Source organism: Eptatretus burgeri, chromosome 8 (assembly GCF_056783735.1).
Source record: "Eptatretus burgeri isolate ZD-2024b chromosome 8, Ebu_testis_v1, whole genome shotgun sequence".
Classification (NCBI taxonomy): domain Eukaryota; kingdom Metazoa; phylum Chordata; class Myxini; order Myxiniformes; family Myxinidae; genus Eptatretus; species Eptatretus burgeri.
The window spans coordinates 71,873,878-71,887,795 of record NC_140968.1 but is presented as its reverse complement, the minus strand read 5'-3'; the positions used below and the strand labels follow the sequence as shown (position 1 = coordinate 71,887,795).

General features: G+C 40.9%; 1 protein-coding gene across 4 annotated transcripts in view; it reads left to right on the top strand.

Moving 5' to 3' along the window:
- LOC147022022 (uncharacterized) overlaps positions 1–13,918 on the top strand; it is a 126,161-nt gene that overhangs the window by 94,680 nt on the left and 17,563 nt on the right. For 3 of the 4 annotated variants that reach the window (XM_085892574.1, XM_085892572.1, XM_085892571.1), the window contains 3 exons: positions 291–472; positions 5,544–5,837; positions 10,004–10,199. In XM_085892574.1, the coding sequence (XP_085748700.1) occupies positions 291–472; positions 5,544–5,837; positions 10,004–10,199 (672 nt within the window). The remainder of the gene's footprint in view (positions 1–290; positions 473–5,543; positions 5,838–10,003; positions 10,200–13,918) is intronic. The other variant, XM_085892573.1, reaches the window with a different exon arrangement.

The following is a 13,918-nucleotide window of genomic DNA, read 5'->3' as shown; positions in this document are numbered from 1 at the left end:
ATGTGATTGTCCCATTCCCCATTTACTCACTCTCACAAATACCTTCAAATTATAGGAAAAACAATGTGTTGCTGTGCTGCAAGCTACCTCATACCTGATGCATGAAATGGCCAAGACTAAACTCTGATGAAGGGTTAACGCTTGCAACGTCATTTGCAGTGCCTTGTTTCACACTGATAAATATGTTGTTGTCAACCTTTAGTTGCTGAATTAATTGTTTATATTATTCACCAATACTCGCCTTCACAATAAATTCTTCCTTTGTCCTGGCTGTCATGTGCTTTTTACAGCTTCTGATATTTCTCGATGCCTCCACATGGAAATGGAGACAGCAGAGCAGTTGGATGCCAAGCTGGCTGAACATGTCCACCGCTGGCTTCACCAACAGGTCCCTGCCTCACGAACTCAGAATGACATCTTTGTCCAAAGTACAGAAAACTTTGCAGATTTCACATTTTCTGTTCAGATGCAGGTAATGTGATTGCAATTGTGCGGTTGTGTGTATGCCTCGTGCGTCGTTGATTGTTGTCTTTATATGGGGGTTTCAGAAGGTTGAATGGGGTCCTCTCAGGGCTCGAAGTATGTATCTTACTCCATTTCAGTAAGGGATCACGATTCATGGACCAAGCTGTAAAGTTTTGTTCCGAGGGCTCTTTTCAGTATTGTCATCAAGCCCCGAACAGTTCCAATTGTAGTTCGTTTTGTAGTGAAACCTGTATTCCCAGGGATGTTTTTTTTAAGATCTCCATGAGGGTTTTCTTTATCATTCCCATTGCTTGAATTATCCCTGGCACAATTTTGTCATTCTTCAGCTTCCAAGGTCTTTTCGCTTCATTTTTCAGATCTTGGTATTTGGTCATCTTCTTGATTTCTGCGTTGTTAAGCCAGGGAGCTTGGCCCGGTTTAATTCGACAGGTGGGAGCAAATTTATCAATGGTGTGGTTCCATTTCCAACCAGTTCAAAGTTTGAAAAGCTCATTCTTAAGTTCTGCCAGATCAGACTTGTGCCCCTGGTGCCAAATTGAAGTCACCCCAGATTTTGACCCTTATTTAGTCCACCAGATCCAATTCTCGAATCCGAAATCGTATCTTGATTATATACTTTAATTACTCCATTAAAGTAGATCCTGTTTCCAAGGCAAGGCATGACTGAATAGGCCGAATCAAAATGGCAGCTAAAACCCGTGCGAGGTGAAGTTAGGCTGACCAAGGATAAGCTTTTCATGGAGGTAAGCCGTTAATTATCTTCAAAAAGGGTGTTTAAATTAAATTTACCCAAACACCCAATTTTCATTCATGCACTCCCTAACATGCACTAACAGCTTGGAGTTCCCTTAGTGCTGAGGCTTTCACTGTCATGTTTTCCCACGTGATGGTGTGATGTAGATTGTGGCAATGTGCCACGACCAGAAAAAGCTTGTCTCCGTGTGCTACTGAACCTGTGACTCAAACATCCAATCTGGAAGCAAATCCACTCTCCAATCCCACTCTTGATTAAATCCGTCCCAAACCTCATGCTGATTGGTCCCCCTCGCAGCCCAATCATGACACGTAGCCGTTTGCGTTGGACATAAGTACAGTTAATGTCTCTGCACGTGCGGTGTTATAAAAAAATTACCTCTGAGGACGGAAGATTAGTAGTCTTCTGAAACGTCAGAGTTTCAATAAAGAATTGTATTATTCTTTTAGACTCAGTGTGCTTTTACTCTTCATACAAATATGTCTCCTCAGCTGCCTATTTTTAGTTTTATGTATCTTCTTCTTCTTCTTCTTTCGGCTGCTCCCGTTAGGGGTCGCCACAGCGGATCATCCGTATGATCCGCATTGTGATTTGGCACATGTTTTACGCCGGATGCCCTTCCTGACGCACCCCTGGTCGCCTCTTACGACACAGGGATGGTACACCTATTTTAACCGGGGTATACACCGGCCCAGTATACTGGTACTCATTTCGCCGACCTCGGAAGGATGACAGGCTGAGTCAACCCCCTGGTGTATTAATTCAGTGGCCCAACGGGGCTTGAACTCAGGACCTTTTGGATCCCAAGCCGCTGCCCTTACCACTGCGCCAACACCAGGCTCTTTAGTTTTATGTATGTATGTGTGTATATATATATATATATATATATATATATATATATATATATATATATATGTATATATATATATATATATATGTATATATATATATATATATATATATATATATATGTATATATATATATATATATATATATATATATATATATATATATATATATATATATATATATATATATATATATATATATATATATGAAGACCACAAGGGGAAAACCAGAGATGTCAGGATAAGTCAATTTTGAAGAAACTGAAAAACAAAGTTTCAAGACTTTGGTGGACTGTTTAATGACTGTCATATAGATTTCTTTTCCACCAAAAGGAAGAATGATCATTGGCCGATCAAATTAAGCATGAAGCATTTGCCAAGCTTCTGTGTTATTTAATTTAAGAGCAAAGAATGAATCAATGTTGCAAACTGACATCACTGGTTATTGCCTTGTTTAATAATTGCCATGCAATTTTAACCCAGGATGTGTAGCAAATTCATGCTTGTTGGTTATTAGCATACATTACATGACTTTGGTGATCACAGATTATTTTTTTCAACATTAAACGGTCATTGTTTTTTTTGTTTGATTGGTGTTCAACGCCATACTCAAGGGTATTTCACTTATATGACGACGGATTCTCCATTTCTTACTCCGTACTACTTAATATGATGGAAAACCAGGAGGAAACCAAGGATAAACCACCCCCGCGATAGCCGAAGTCACCTCGTGACTCCCTCATATACCTAAGCAGGTTGATTGGGCGGTGGGTACATCGAATGAGGATGGGTACTCAGACGCGCTAACCATTAAGCCATGGCGTGGCTCCCATAAAAGTCACAATAAATAACATCCTCACTTCATCCTTACTGATCCACCCCATTTCCTGATTCACTATCTCCACCTCTTCCAACCTTCTCTCTCTCATTTTCTTCATTCATCAGCTCCTCAAAGTACTCCATCCACCTTCTCAACACACTCTCCTCGCTTGTCAGCACATTCCCATTTACGTCCTTAATCACCCTAACCTGCAGCACATCTTTCCTAGCTCGGTCCCTCTGTCTTGCTAATCGGTATAATCCTTTTCCCCTTCTTTTGTATCCAACTTCCCATACAGCTCGTCATGTGCCTTTTTCTTAGCCTTTGCCACCTCTCTCTTTGCCTTTTGCCGCTACTCCTTGTACTCCTGCCTACTTTCTTCATCTCTCTGACTATCCCACTTCTTTTTCACCAACCCCTTCTTCCTTATACTTTCCTGTACTTCCTCGTTCCACCACCAAATATGCTTATCTTCCTTCCTCTGTCCAGATGTCACACCAAGTACCTTCCTAGCTATCTCCCTCACCACTTCTGCTGTAGTTTCCCAATCATCCCACCCATCTTTACCACCATCCAACACCTATCTCGCCTCCTCCCTAAATTCCACGCAACAGTCTTCCTCCTTCAGCTTCCACCATCTGGTCCTTTGTTCAGCCCTCACTCTCTTCCTCAACCTCACCTCCAAAATCATCCTACAGACCACCAATCGATGCTGTCGAGCTACACTCTCCCCTGCCACCACCTTACAGTCTCTAATCTCTTTCAGGTTGCATCTCCTGCTTAAGATGTAATCCACCTGTGTGCACTTTCCTCCACTCTTGGACGTCACCCTGTGTTCCTCCGTCTTCTTGAAATACGTATTTACCACTGCCATTTCCATTCTTTTTGAAAACTCTTCCACCATTTGCCCTTCCACATTTCTCTTGTTGAGACCGTACCGACCCATCACCTCCTCATCCTCTTTATTCCCTTCCCCAACATGCCCATTGAAATCTGCTCCAATCACCACTCTTTCATCCTTGGATACACTCTCCACCACTTCATCTAACTCACTCCAGAAATCTTCTTTATACTCCATCTCACACCCCATATGCGGTGCATATGCACTGATGACATTCATCATCACCCCTTCAATTTCCAACTTCACACTCATCACTCGGTCAGACACTCTCCTCACCTCCAATACCCTCTTGACATAATCTTCCTTCAGGATTACCCCGACACCATTTCTCCTCCCATCCACACCATTGTAGAATAGTTTGAAACCACCTCCAATGCTCCTCGCCTTGCTCCCCATCCACTTGGTCTCTTGTACACACAGTATGTCCACCTTTCTTCTCTCCATCACATCAGCCAACTCTCGCCCTTTGCCAGTCATCGTCCCAACATTCAGAGTTCCAACTCTCACCTCCACACTTCTACCCTTCCCCCTCTCCCACTGCCTCCGGACTCGCCTTCCCCGTCTCCTTCTCCCCCTTTGCCCAGCAGTAGCACAATTTCCACTGGTACCCTGCTGACCACCGGGTACCGGTGGCGGTCGTTGGTAACCCGGGCCTCGACCGATCCGGTATGGAAATTCGTTTTGTTGTCCGCATAATGATTTGGCATAGGTTTTTACTCTGGATGCCCTTCCTGACGCAACCCTGGTCACCTCTTGCGACACACAGGGATATGGTACACCTATTCTAACCGGGGCATATATATATATATACATATCATTTTTTTCTCTGTCACCAAAGGTGAAGGAGATTATGTTTTCCCCACTTTCTGTCTTTGTATGTCTGTGAGCAGGATATCTCAAAAAGTTGTGGATGGATTCGGATTAAATTTTGTGAACAGGTTGGGTGTGTGACAAGGATGAAATGATTAGATTTTGGTGAAGATCCGGTTCCAGTTACGAGAACTTTTTCAGTGATTCTTCACCATTGAGAGATTGGGCCAAAAACTAAATATACCATGATATCTCAAAAAGTTGTGGACAGATTGGATGTGTGACCATGACAAATTGATTCAATTTTGGTGAAGATCCGAATCTGGATCGAGATACGATTTTTATTTAATTTTTGAAGTGATTCTTCACCATTGAGAGATCGGGCTAAAAACGATATTTCGTATGATATTTCAAAAATGTATTGGGCCCGATATGTTCTCGTGGATCAGGCATTATGTGGCGGAGGTATACGCTCCACCGAGTGCCCTTTTCCTTACAAATATAACCTGTTCTTGTTGTTGTGTTGTTTTTCCATTGTAGTTTTAACAGCTAGTATTCTTTTTTGACTGACGTGCTCTTCTTTCTTCAGATTGGTAACTGAAATCAGTTTTATCATCATCAATGAAGTTGCTTCTCACACATTTATCACAGTTCAATATGTTGCCCTCCTCTTGTCTGTCCCTGATGATGCTATCTGTTACCTCCACTCCCAACGCCCCCCCCCCCACTCTTATTCTTCCATGTCAGTCTCTTTCTGCATTTAGCTTCCACTTGACTAAGATTCATTCCCACACTGCACGTATTTCTTTGTTCCTTTGTACATTGTCCAAACCTGTCATGTTTCTGGATTATCTTAACATGTATATATGCAATGTAAAATGCAAATCAAACAAAAACATCTATCTATTTTCTGCTTATTGTAGGAAGCAATACAACGGGTGCAGAAGGAGGGATATCACCTCCTTGCTCTTTCTCAGCAACCATTACAAACTGCCACTGACTTGAAACCGATGGAGACTGAGAAAATGGATGCTTATCTTCAGCACTCAACTCTTCCAGAGGCAAAAGATGAGGGATCTGAATCTCGTTTCCACGAGCAGAAAGTCTCCGAAGTCAAAGGTTCTCAATGGAACGCTGGGTTTCAGGAGAAGTCTGTGCTTCTGCAGAACATTCACTCCGTGCAGCGCCCACTGGCCACACCCGTTCATCCAGCTGTGGTGATTGTCTTTGTATTATACGCAGAGAGCTGTGGCCCTCTTGAAATGCATGGCTTTTGCTTCTAATTTTGCATCCTTAGAGAGGTTCATGATGCTGTGGTCCTTGGTTTCATGTGATGGTCTGATATTATACTTTTCTTTCTCTCTTTGAAACATTAGCTTAAGGTCGATGAGCAATATGAAACACGAAATAAACAATTTACAAATACAGTATTGTTCAGTTGGGTAGGAAGTCTATTATCCCGCCCCTCCGCCCCCGGAGGGGGAGAGCGGGATATTGTAACCGTCCGGTTAGTTACTTGGCGAAATCTTCGATTTTGTCAAGTATGTTGGTCTGTTCCGTTTGTTGATTTGTTTGTTTGTTTGTCCGGTCGTCTACAGCCCAAACAGCTGGACCAATCGTTCTTAAATTTTTACACCTGATAGGCAATCCACCTGAGACGATCCGCGTCCAAACCCCGTCTTAATCGGACTAAACGTCACGACGTGACGTCACACAACGTGAAAACACATTTTTGGACATAACTCAGTGACCTGAAGTCGTAGCGACTTCCGGTTGACACCAAATTAAACTTCATTCAAATATCTAAATGATTACTAAATGCATCTTATTACAAATTACGCATAGTTTTCGCAAGCGTATGACGTCAAAGTTTTGCCTATTGACGTCATTTAAAAAAAATATTTACGCTCGTGTGCAGCCAAAACTACTGAAGCAATCGTTCTCAAATTTTAACAGGTGGTAGCCAATCTTGCTGAAATAGTCTGGGATCAAATCACGTCATAATCGCACTTAACGTCACGACGTTACGTCAAAAAAGGTGAAAACAAGCTTTTGAACATAACTCAGTAAACGGAAGTCGTAGCGACTTCCTGTTGACACCAAAACAAACTTCAATGGAATATCTAAGTGTTTTAAAATGCATGTTAGTACAAATTATGCACAGTTTTCACAAGCGTATGACGTCAAAGTTTTCAGCTATTGGCGTGATATTTAAAAAAAATTCTATTCGTTCTACAGGTCACAATTCTTAACCGATTTGGATGAAATTTTAACAGCTGATAGAAATCCACAGTGCAAAAAGACTTTTGGTGATGTTCAAGATCAGGATCTGGATTCTGCATCACTTTATATTATCGCCCATTATAAACCAATGGGTAATTTTGTGAATTACACATGGCTATTTCTCAAACAGTTTTGCACTTATTATATTGAAACTTATACTGTCTATTTATGCATGTAATATTAACATGTGTACAAAGTTTGATCGAAATTGACCCAAGGTCAAGGTCAGGGTCACCCAAAACATGAAAAACACACATATAAAATACATATTTTTGTTTTACAACATATTTCAAACCTGATAACGGGATCGTAAAGCTGGTTGAAAAGCAATGTTCCGAGGTATTTTCAAATATTTTCTACGATCAGAATGAAGGCAACAAGCACCGATGATAAGTTGTTGAATGTCACATGGTGGCTTTAAATGAGTTGTGAAAATTTTCAATCTGCTGCCGTTACCATGACAACGCGTGCCTGATAATTGTTATTTGTGACGTCGCGTCATTTTATTAATGTACGAACAAATAAACACCACACATTCCATGACATTACAGCTTGGACCACCACACGGAAAGGTCAACTAATTCGCCAAGTGTCGTGCTAAGCACGATTTTTTGTCTGTTTGTTACTTACGAAATCGAAATATTTCGTAAGTATATTGATGACTTCCGTTTGTTTGTTTGTTACTTACGAAATCTAAAGATTTCGTAAGTATATTGATGACTTCCGTTTCTGTTTGTTTGTTTGTTTGTTTGGAGGCACGATAACTCGAGAACGGAAGAGGCTACCAATGTCAAATTACACCCTGTGATTCAGGTGAGGGTGATGGCAAGTGCTGATTAGATTTTGGTCGAAATAGGTCAAAGGTCAAGGTCACAGTGAGGTCAAACATCCAAAACATTCGATTTTTGATGGTTTGGTGCAGAATCATCGTATAAACTTCTGGTTTGCGTCGCTACCTTCTCGAGAGACAGCTTTTATTAGACAAGGTCAGAGGTCAAGTTGACGATTTCGTTAGTACCAGTCTATGACTGCTTGTTTGTTTGTTTGTTTGTTTGTAGGCACGATAACTCGAGAACGGAAGAAGCTACCAATGTCAAATTACACCACGTGATTCAGGAGGTTGATGGCTAGTGCTGATTAGATTTTGGTCAAAATCGGTCAAAGGTCAAGGTCACAGTGAGGTCAAATATTAGATTTTTGATGGTTTGGTACAGATAACTCGAACGGAAGAAGCTACCAATGTCAAATTACATCACGTGATTCAGGAGGGTGATGGCTTGTGCTGATTAGATTTTGGTCAAAATCGGTCAAAGGTCAAGGTCACAGTGAGGTCAAACATCCAAAACATTCGATTTTTGATGGTTTGGTGCAGAATCATCGTAGAAACTTCTGGTTTGCGTCGCTACCTTCTCGAGAGACAGCTTTTATTAGACAAGGTCAGAGGTCAAGTTGACGATTTTGTTAGTACCAGTCTATGACTGCTTGTTTGTTTGTTTGTTTGTAGGCACGATAACTCGAGAAGGGAAGAGGCTACCAATGTCAAATTACACCACGTGATTCAGGAGGGTGATGGCTCGTGCTGATTTGATTTTGGTCAAAATCGGTCAAAGGTCAAGGTCACGGTGAGGTCAAATATTCGATTTTTGATGGTTTGGTACAGATAACTCGAACGGAAGAAGCTACCAATGTCAAATTACACCACGTGATTCAGGAGGCTGATGGCTCGTGCTGATTATATTTTGGTCAAAAGCGGTCAAAGGTCAAGGTCACAGTGAGGTCAAACATCCAAAACATTCGATTTTTGATGGTTTGGTACAGAATCATCGTAGAAACTTCTGGTTTGCGTCGCTACCTTCTCAAGAGACAGCTTTTATTAGACAAGGTCAGAGGTCAAGTTGACGATTTGGAAAGTACCAGTCTATGACTGCTTGTTTGTTAGCAACTTTACGGCAAAACGGCTTTAGCAAACACTATCAAATTTAATCCACAGGTGGGCAATGAACCTTGGACGACCCCATTCACTTTTGGGTCCAATTGGATCAAAGGTCAAGGTCACGAAAAGATCAAAATCGTTTTTCGCTCATAACTTCGTCAAAAATGATCTGATTTACTTCAAACTAAGCTTATAGTGAACCTTATTCTCTTTGTCACTTATAATCCTACCCATTCCTACAGTGAAAAATGCATATTTGTGAAGATCGGTCGGGTCCGAAGTTTTGGGGGTCATGGTCATCGGTCAAAATTACAAATTTTCCATTAAAACTAAAACATGGTTACGAAAATACAATTTTATGGGAAAATGGCTGGCTCAAACACTGTCAAATTGTATCCACAGGTGGGTAATGAACACGGATGACCCCATTAACTTTTGGGTCCAATTAGGTCAAAGGTCAAGGTCAGGTCACGAAAAGGTCAAAATCGCTTTTCACTCATAACTTCGTCAAAAATGGTTTAATTGACTTCAAGCTGAGAATAAAATATTCCTTATAATCAACATTCATGGTAAGGATGTATCAAATTTAAATTTGATCCCCAAAATAACTTTATGCCTAAAATGGGTGGGATTTGTTGTGCCTGGCACCACTTGTTTTGTTTTATAATTATAAATAGTGTGTTAAGTTCAAAGGGCTTTTATGTTTTGACAAGTATATGAGGAGACAAGAGCATACTGTTCTGTACTTGAAAATAATTTACAAGGCACAGTATATGGGATTTTAATCTGGGACCAAATGAGCGACGTGTTCAGATGGGGATTCCAGACAGGCCATGCAGTCTGACATTCTTTGTAGCTTTGTGAAAGGTAATATAAAATCATCTTCGACCCCATTCCTTCGTGGGTGTCGGGGAAGTGTTTTCGATCCCCACAAAAAAATTTTCATAATAAATTTTGATTTCTTAAAAATGTCAACAGGATTAGAACAGCACCGGACAACATCTGGTACCCTTGCTGGTAGTCAATATATCGATTCCACAATGTTTGGTCTGCTGGATTTTTGTGTGCTTTTGGCAAACAAAATATTTGGATTTGGGTGCTGTGCATGAGTCATGTCCTGCAACTGAGCTCACCATTCAGGCTGAAGATTTTTGGTGTGTGCTGCAGGCGACTGCAGATGTTTCGACACTCCATGATATTAATATGACTGATCGTCACAGTTTGCTTGAGGAATTGGAGGCTCTGCGTTCTCAGTGTCAGTTGACCGAACTACGGCTACAGGAAGAGTCACGGTTGCTGGACGAAGAGAAATCTCACCGGGAACACTCCAGGCACGTTCATGAGCAACAGCTCAAGAGGCAAAGTATGTGGAATATGTGTACAATACAGATCCTGCACATACTGTATCTTGGCATTTTCCTGATGTGATCTATGGAACATGCAATTAAGATCTCCATGTTTAAACATTTTATTGTCTCCATTTACCCCTATTTTATTGTCCCTCCCAAAGCTGCCTGTGTCCACTCTTGATCCCATTTCCTCTACTTATATCTGCATAATTTTCATGCCAGCTTCTACATTTTCATTTTGAAGTTGCCTCTTGGTCTTTCCCCATTTTCCCTGGTTATTTAGCCATCATTCCTCTCTCAACCAGTGTGAGGTCTCATCCCTCATAACGAACCAACAAAACATTATCTGTTTGACTCTATACTTGTTTCCTTCATTTGCATATGGTCATTCGTTTGTACAGTTCCTGTCATGTAAAATCCATCATGCTCTGGTGTTATTGTGGAAGGCAAGGTTGGCTATATGGACACTTTACATTTCCTAAATATGTATTTCCTTATGAAATGCTTATTTTATTACCACCGCCACCAAAGGTGGAGGGAGGTTATGTTTTCATCCCCGTCTCTGTCTGTTGGTATGTTTGTCTCTGAGCAGGACATCTCAAAAGGTTGTGGATGGATTCGGATGAAATTTGGTGGGCAGGTTTTGTGTGTGACGAGGATGAATTGATTTGATTTTAGTGAAGAACCAGATCCGGATCCAAGAAATTTTTAAATGATTCGTCACCATTGTGTTAACAATATATTGGATGGATTTGGGCGAAGAACGACATGATATCTCAAAAAGTTATGGATGGATTTGGACGAAACTTGGTGGACAGTTTGGGTGTGTGACAAAGAAGAATTGATTAAATTTTGGTGAAGATAACGACAATGTATTATTTTTTAAAGTGATTCTTCACCATTGAGAGATGGGGCTAAAAACGATATAGCATGATGTTTCAAAAAGTCGTGGAGGAGTTTTGACAAAACGAGGTGGATGAGTTGGTCAGATGACATGAACAAGCAGATTAGATTTTGGTTCAGGTCTGGATCCAGATCCGACCTACCAGTGACATACAAAACTCAAACTGTTCAGCCTGGTGAAGGTATGCCCTCTACTAAGTTCCGTTCCAGTTGGATCTTGGATTGTATGAGTACATTTCCTTAAAATATGTAGTTATTGTTTGTATTTTGTGATGCTCCCATGCTGGAAAATTGTCATTTTATCTCCACTGTTTCTGTTAATTTAAGATCAATCTTGAAAATGTTTTGTTAATGGCTTAAAATCATTGATTAAGATTCAGATGTCACCAGATTAATTTCGACAAAATTAAGAGTTTGCCTGTCTAATCTTCACTGTTCTGATTATCTGTGCACATCAAAGTGAGCCTTGGGTATAAACAAGCATGTGAGTATTTCATAAAAATAGGCAATAAGAGAGTCAATTTGGTGGTGTTGGGAAAATCTGTTGGAGAGTTAATCCATCCACCAAATGCTGGTGGCAAAATGGTAAAAACAAATCTCAGGAGCATGTTATTCTTCAGTCCTTTTGCCCATCAAATGAGTCAGAAGGGATGCAGCTTGTGATAATGTGGAATGCCTAAACAAAGTATTTGAAAAATATGGGGTTCCCAATCTTCGCCCCTCTCTTTTTCTTCTAAACAAACAACTAAACAAAGACTAAACAAACAAGACGAAACAAAGTCTTCACCCCCTCTCTCTTTCTGTCCCCAACTGTTCCTCCCCCTTCAGGTCTACTCCATGCAGAAAATGATGATCTCACCTGCAAAGGTGATATGCATCATCTGCAGCTGGTCTTGATGGCTGATAGCATCATTGTTCTTTCTTCTCTCACACTTGAGAGCATCTCCCACACTGTTTCTTCTCTGACGTTGTCCTACACTTCTTTCTTCTCAAATCTAGGCTAACTGCTCACTTTAACTCAAAACCTTTATATCTGAGCTCACTATTCCTCTTTCACTACTCTGCTGTTTCATTTGCCTCCTCTAACTGAAAGGTGGCTTATGTCATTCATATTCATTAGAAGGATGCTGAGATAAACTCAACAACAGACAAATCAGCTTTCTTCCGATGATGAGCAATGTAATGGTATTGAAAATCTCAGTTGACCTCAAGGTCTACCTCTTATTTCTCTCTTTAACATCAGATCATAAATTTAGCTTCTGTCCTGGCCATTGTATGGATGATCTGAACCTCAAGCAAAAAGTCCAAAAAAAAAATCACAATGGACATCTCTCAAGTCCAATGTCAGAAGGGATGCAGCTTGTGATAATGTTGAAACTTGAATATAAAGAACATTCATTTATTACCCTGCGAAGTGAAATTAAAAACGGGGTTAAGCAACTGGTCCATGTCCGTCTGTCTTATCCTTTTCTGATCGAGGAGCAACTTATTTATATTGAATGTTATGTTTTGGAGATGAATGGAAACATGAATAGGAAGACAAGTTTGTGCCTTCTTACTATAATTTGGCTCAGAATTTCTCCTGATCGCACATGCGCAGAGTGAGATAATCTTTTTTTTTTACGCTGTCTACCTGCCTAGCTTCATTGCAAACAGGAAATTTACTGTTTTTAAGAACATTATGAAGGACACAAACAGCAGGCAAAAAATGTGACCTGTTTGATATGTTGATGTAACATACACTGGGTAAAATGGCAGTAAAATATGGAATTTATTTATTTATATGCCTTTAAACCTCTTTAATCCTTTATTTAAATTGAATCCTCTATAACACAAATCACCTTCATAATACATCCACAAACAATGCTATATATTGATTATATAGCAAAAGAGGGTGTGGCAAGTGAGAGGGTACACTATCATGGTGAGGATTCTTGTGCTTTTGATACAGTCTGTCATCCTGCCTGACTCTCCAAACTGTCTCCCTTTTAGCATCCAAGGCCAACTCTACACATGGCTTACTGATGTTCTCGCCTCTCTTTGCCAACATGTGGCACTCAACAAAATCCTTTCATCTCCTCTCCCTGTCAAGGTTGGAGTGCCCCAAGGCAGCATTCTGGGCCCAGTCCTGTTGCTAATCTTTATCAATGATGTCTCTGACTCTGGAAAATCCCCTTTATCTATTTGCTGATGACTCCACTCTCTGCTGTAACATCCTTCAGATGAGCTGGCTGCAGCCTCTTCCCTCTCTTCAGCCCTTGAGAAAAATCACAAACAGGTCAAACACTTGGAATATATTGTTACGGATTTCAGAATTCGATCCGACGAATGCATCCAAACATCGAGGTCCTCAGATAGTTATTTCCCTAAATGCATGTCCAGGATAGACCTATCCCCATGTCTGGTGAGATTGTAAGTGTAATGCGTTGAGAAGGGTAAAGAATAGATTCCCTCTCTTATGGAAAGCTCTTTTTTTCTCTTGATGAGACACATTCATGCACGTGAGATAGCTGTTAGCCCAACGGAGGCTCGACACCCACCTTTTTCCATCGACGTTGACACCCACTTCTTTCATGGACACCGACACCCACCTTTTTCCATCGACGTTTGACACCCCATTCAGCAGCTCTATGGACGCTAACTGGCTCTTTTTCATATCGGGCTAAACATTGAGGTGATAATTGTTGTTGACATTTTATGAGCGCTTCACGTTTTCGCCTGGTAATTCTGACAAATGGCTGCTTTCTGCCGTTCGTCCAGCACCACAGGCATGGCGTCATAGACCAGGAATGGTTGCGTGACGGGCGGGTTGTCACGGCAACGATTCGCA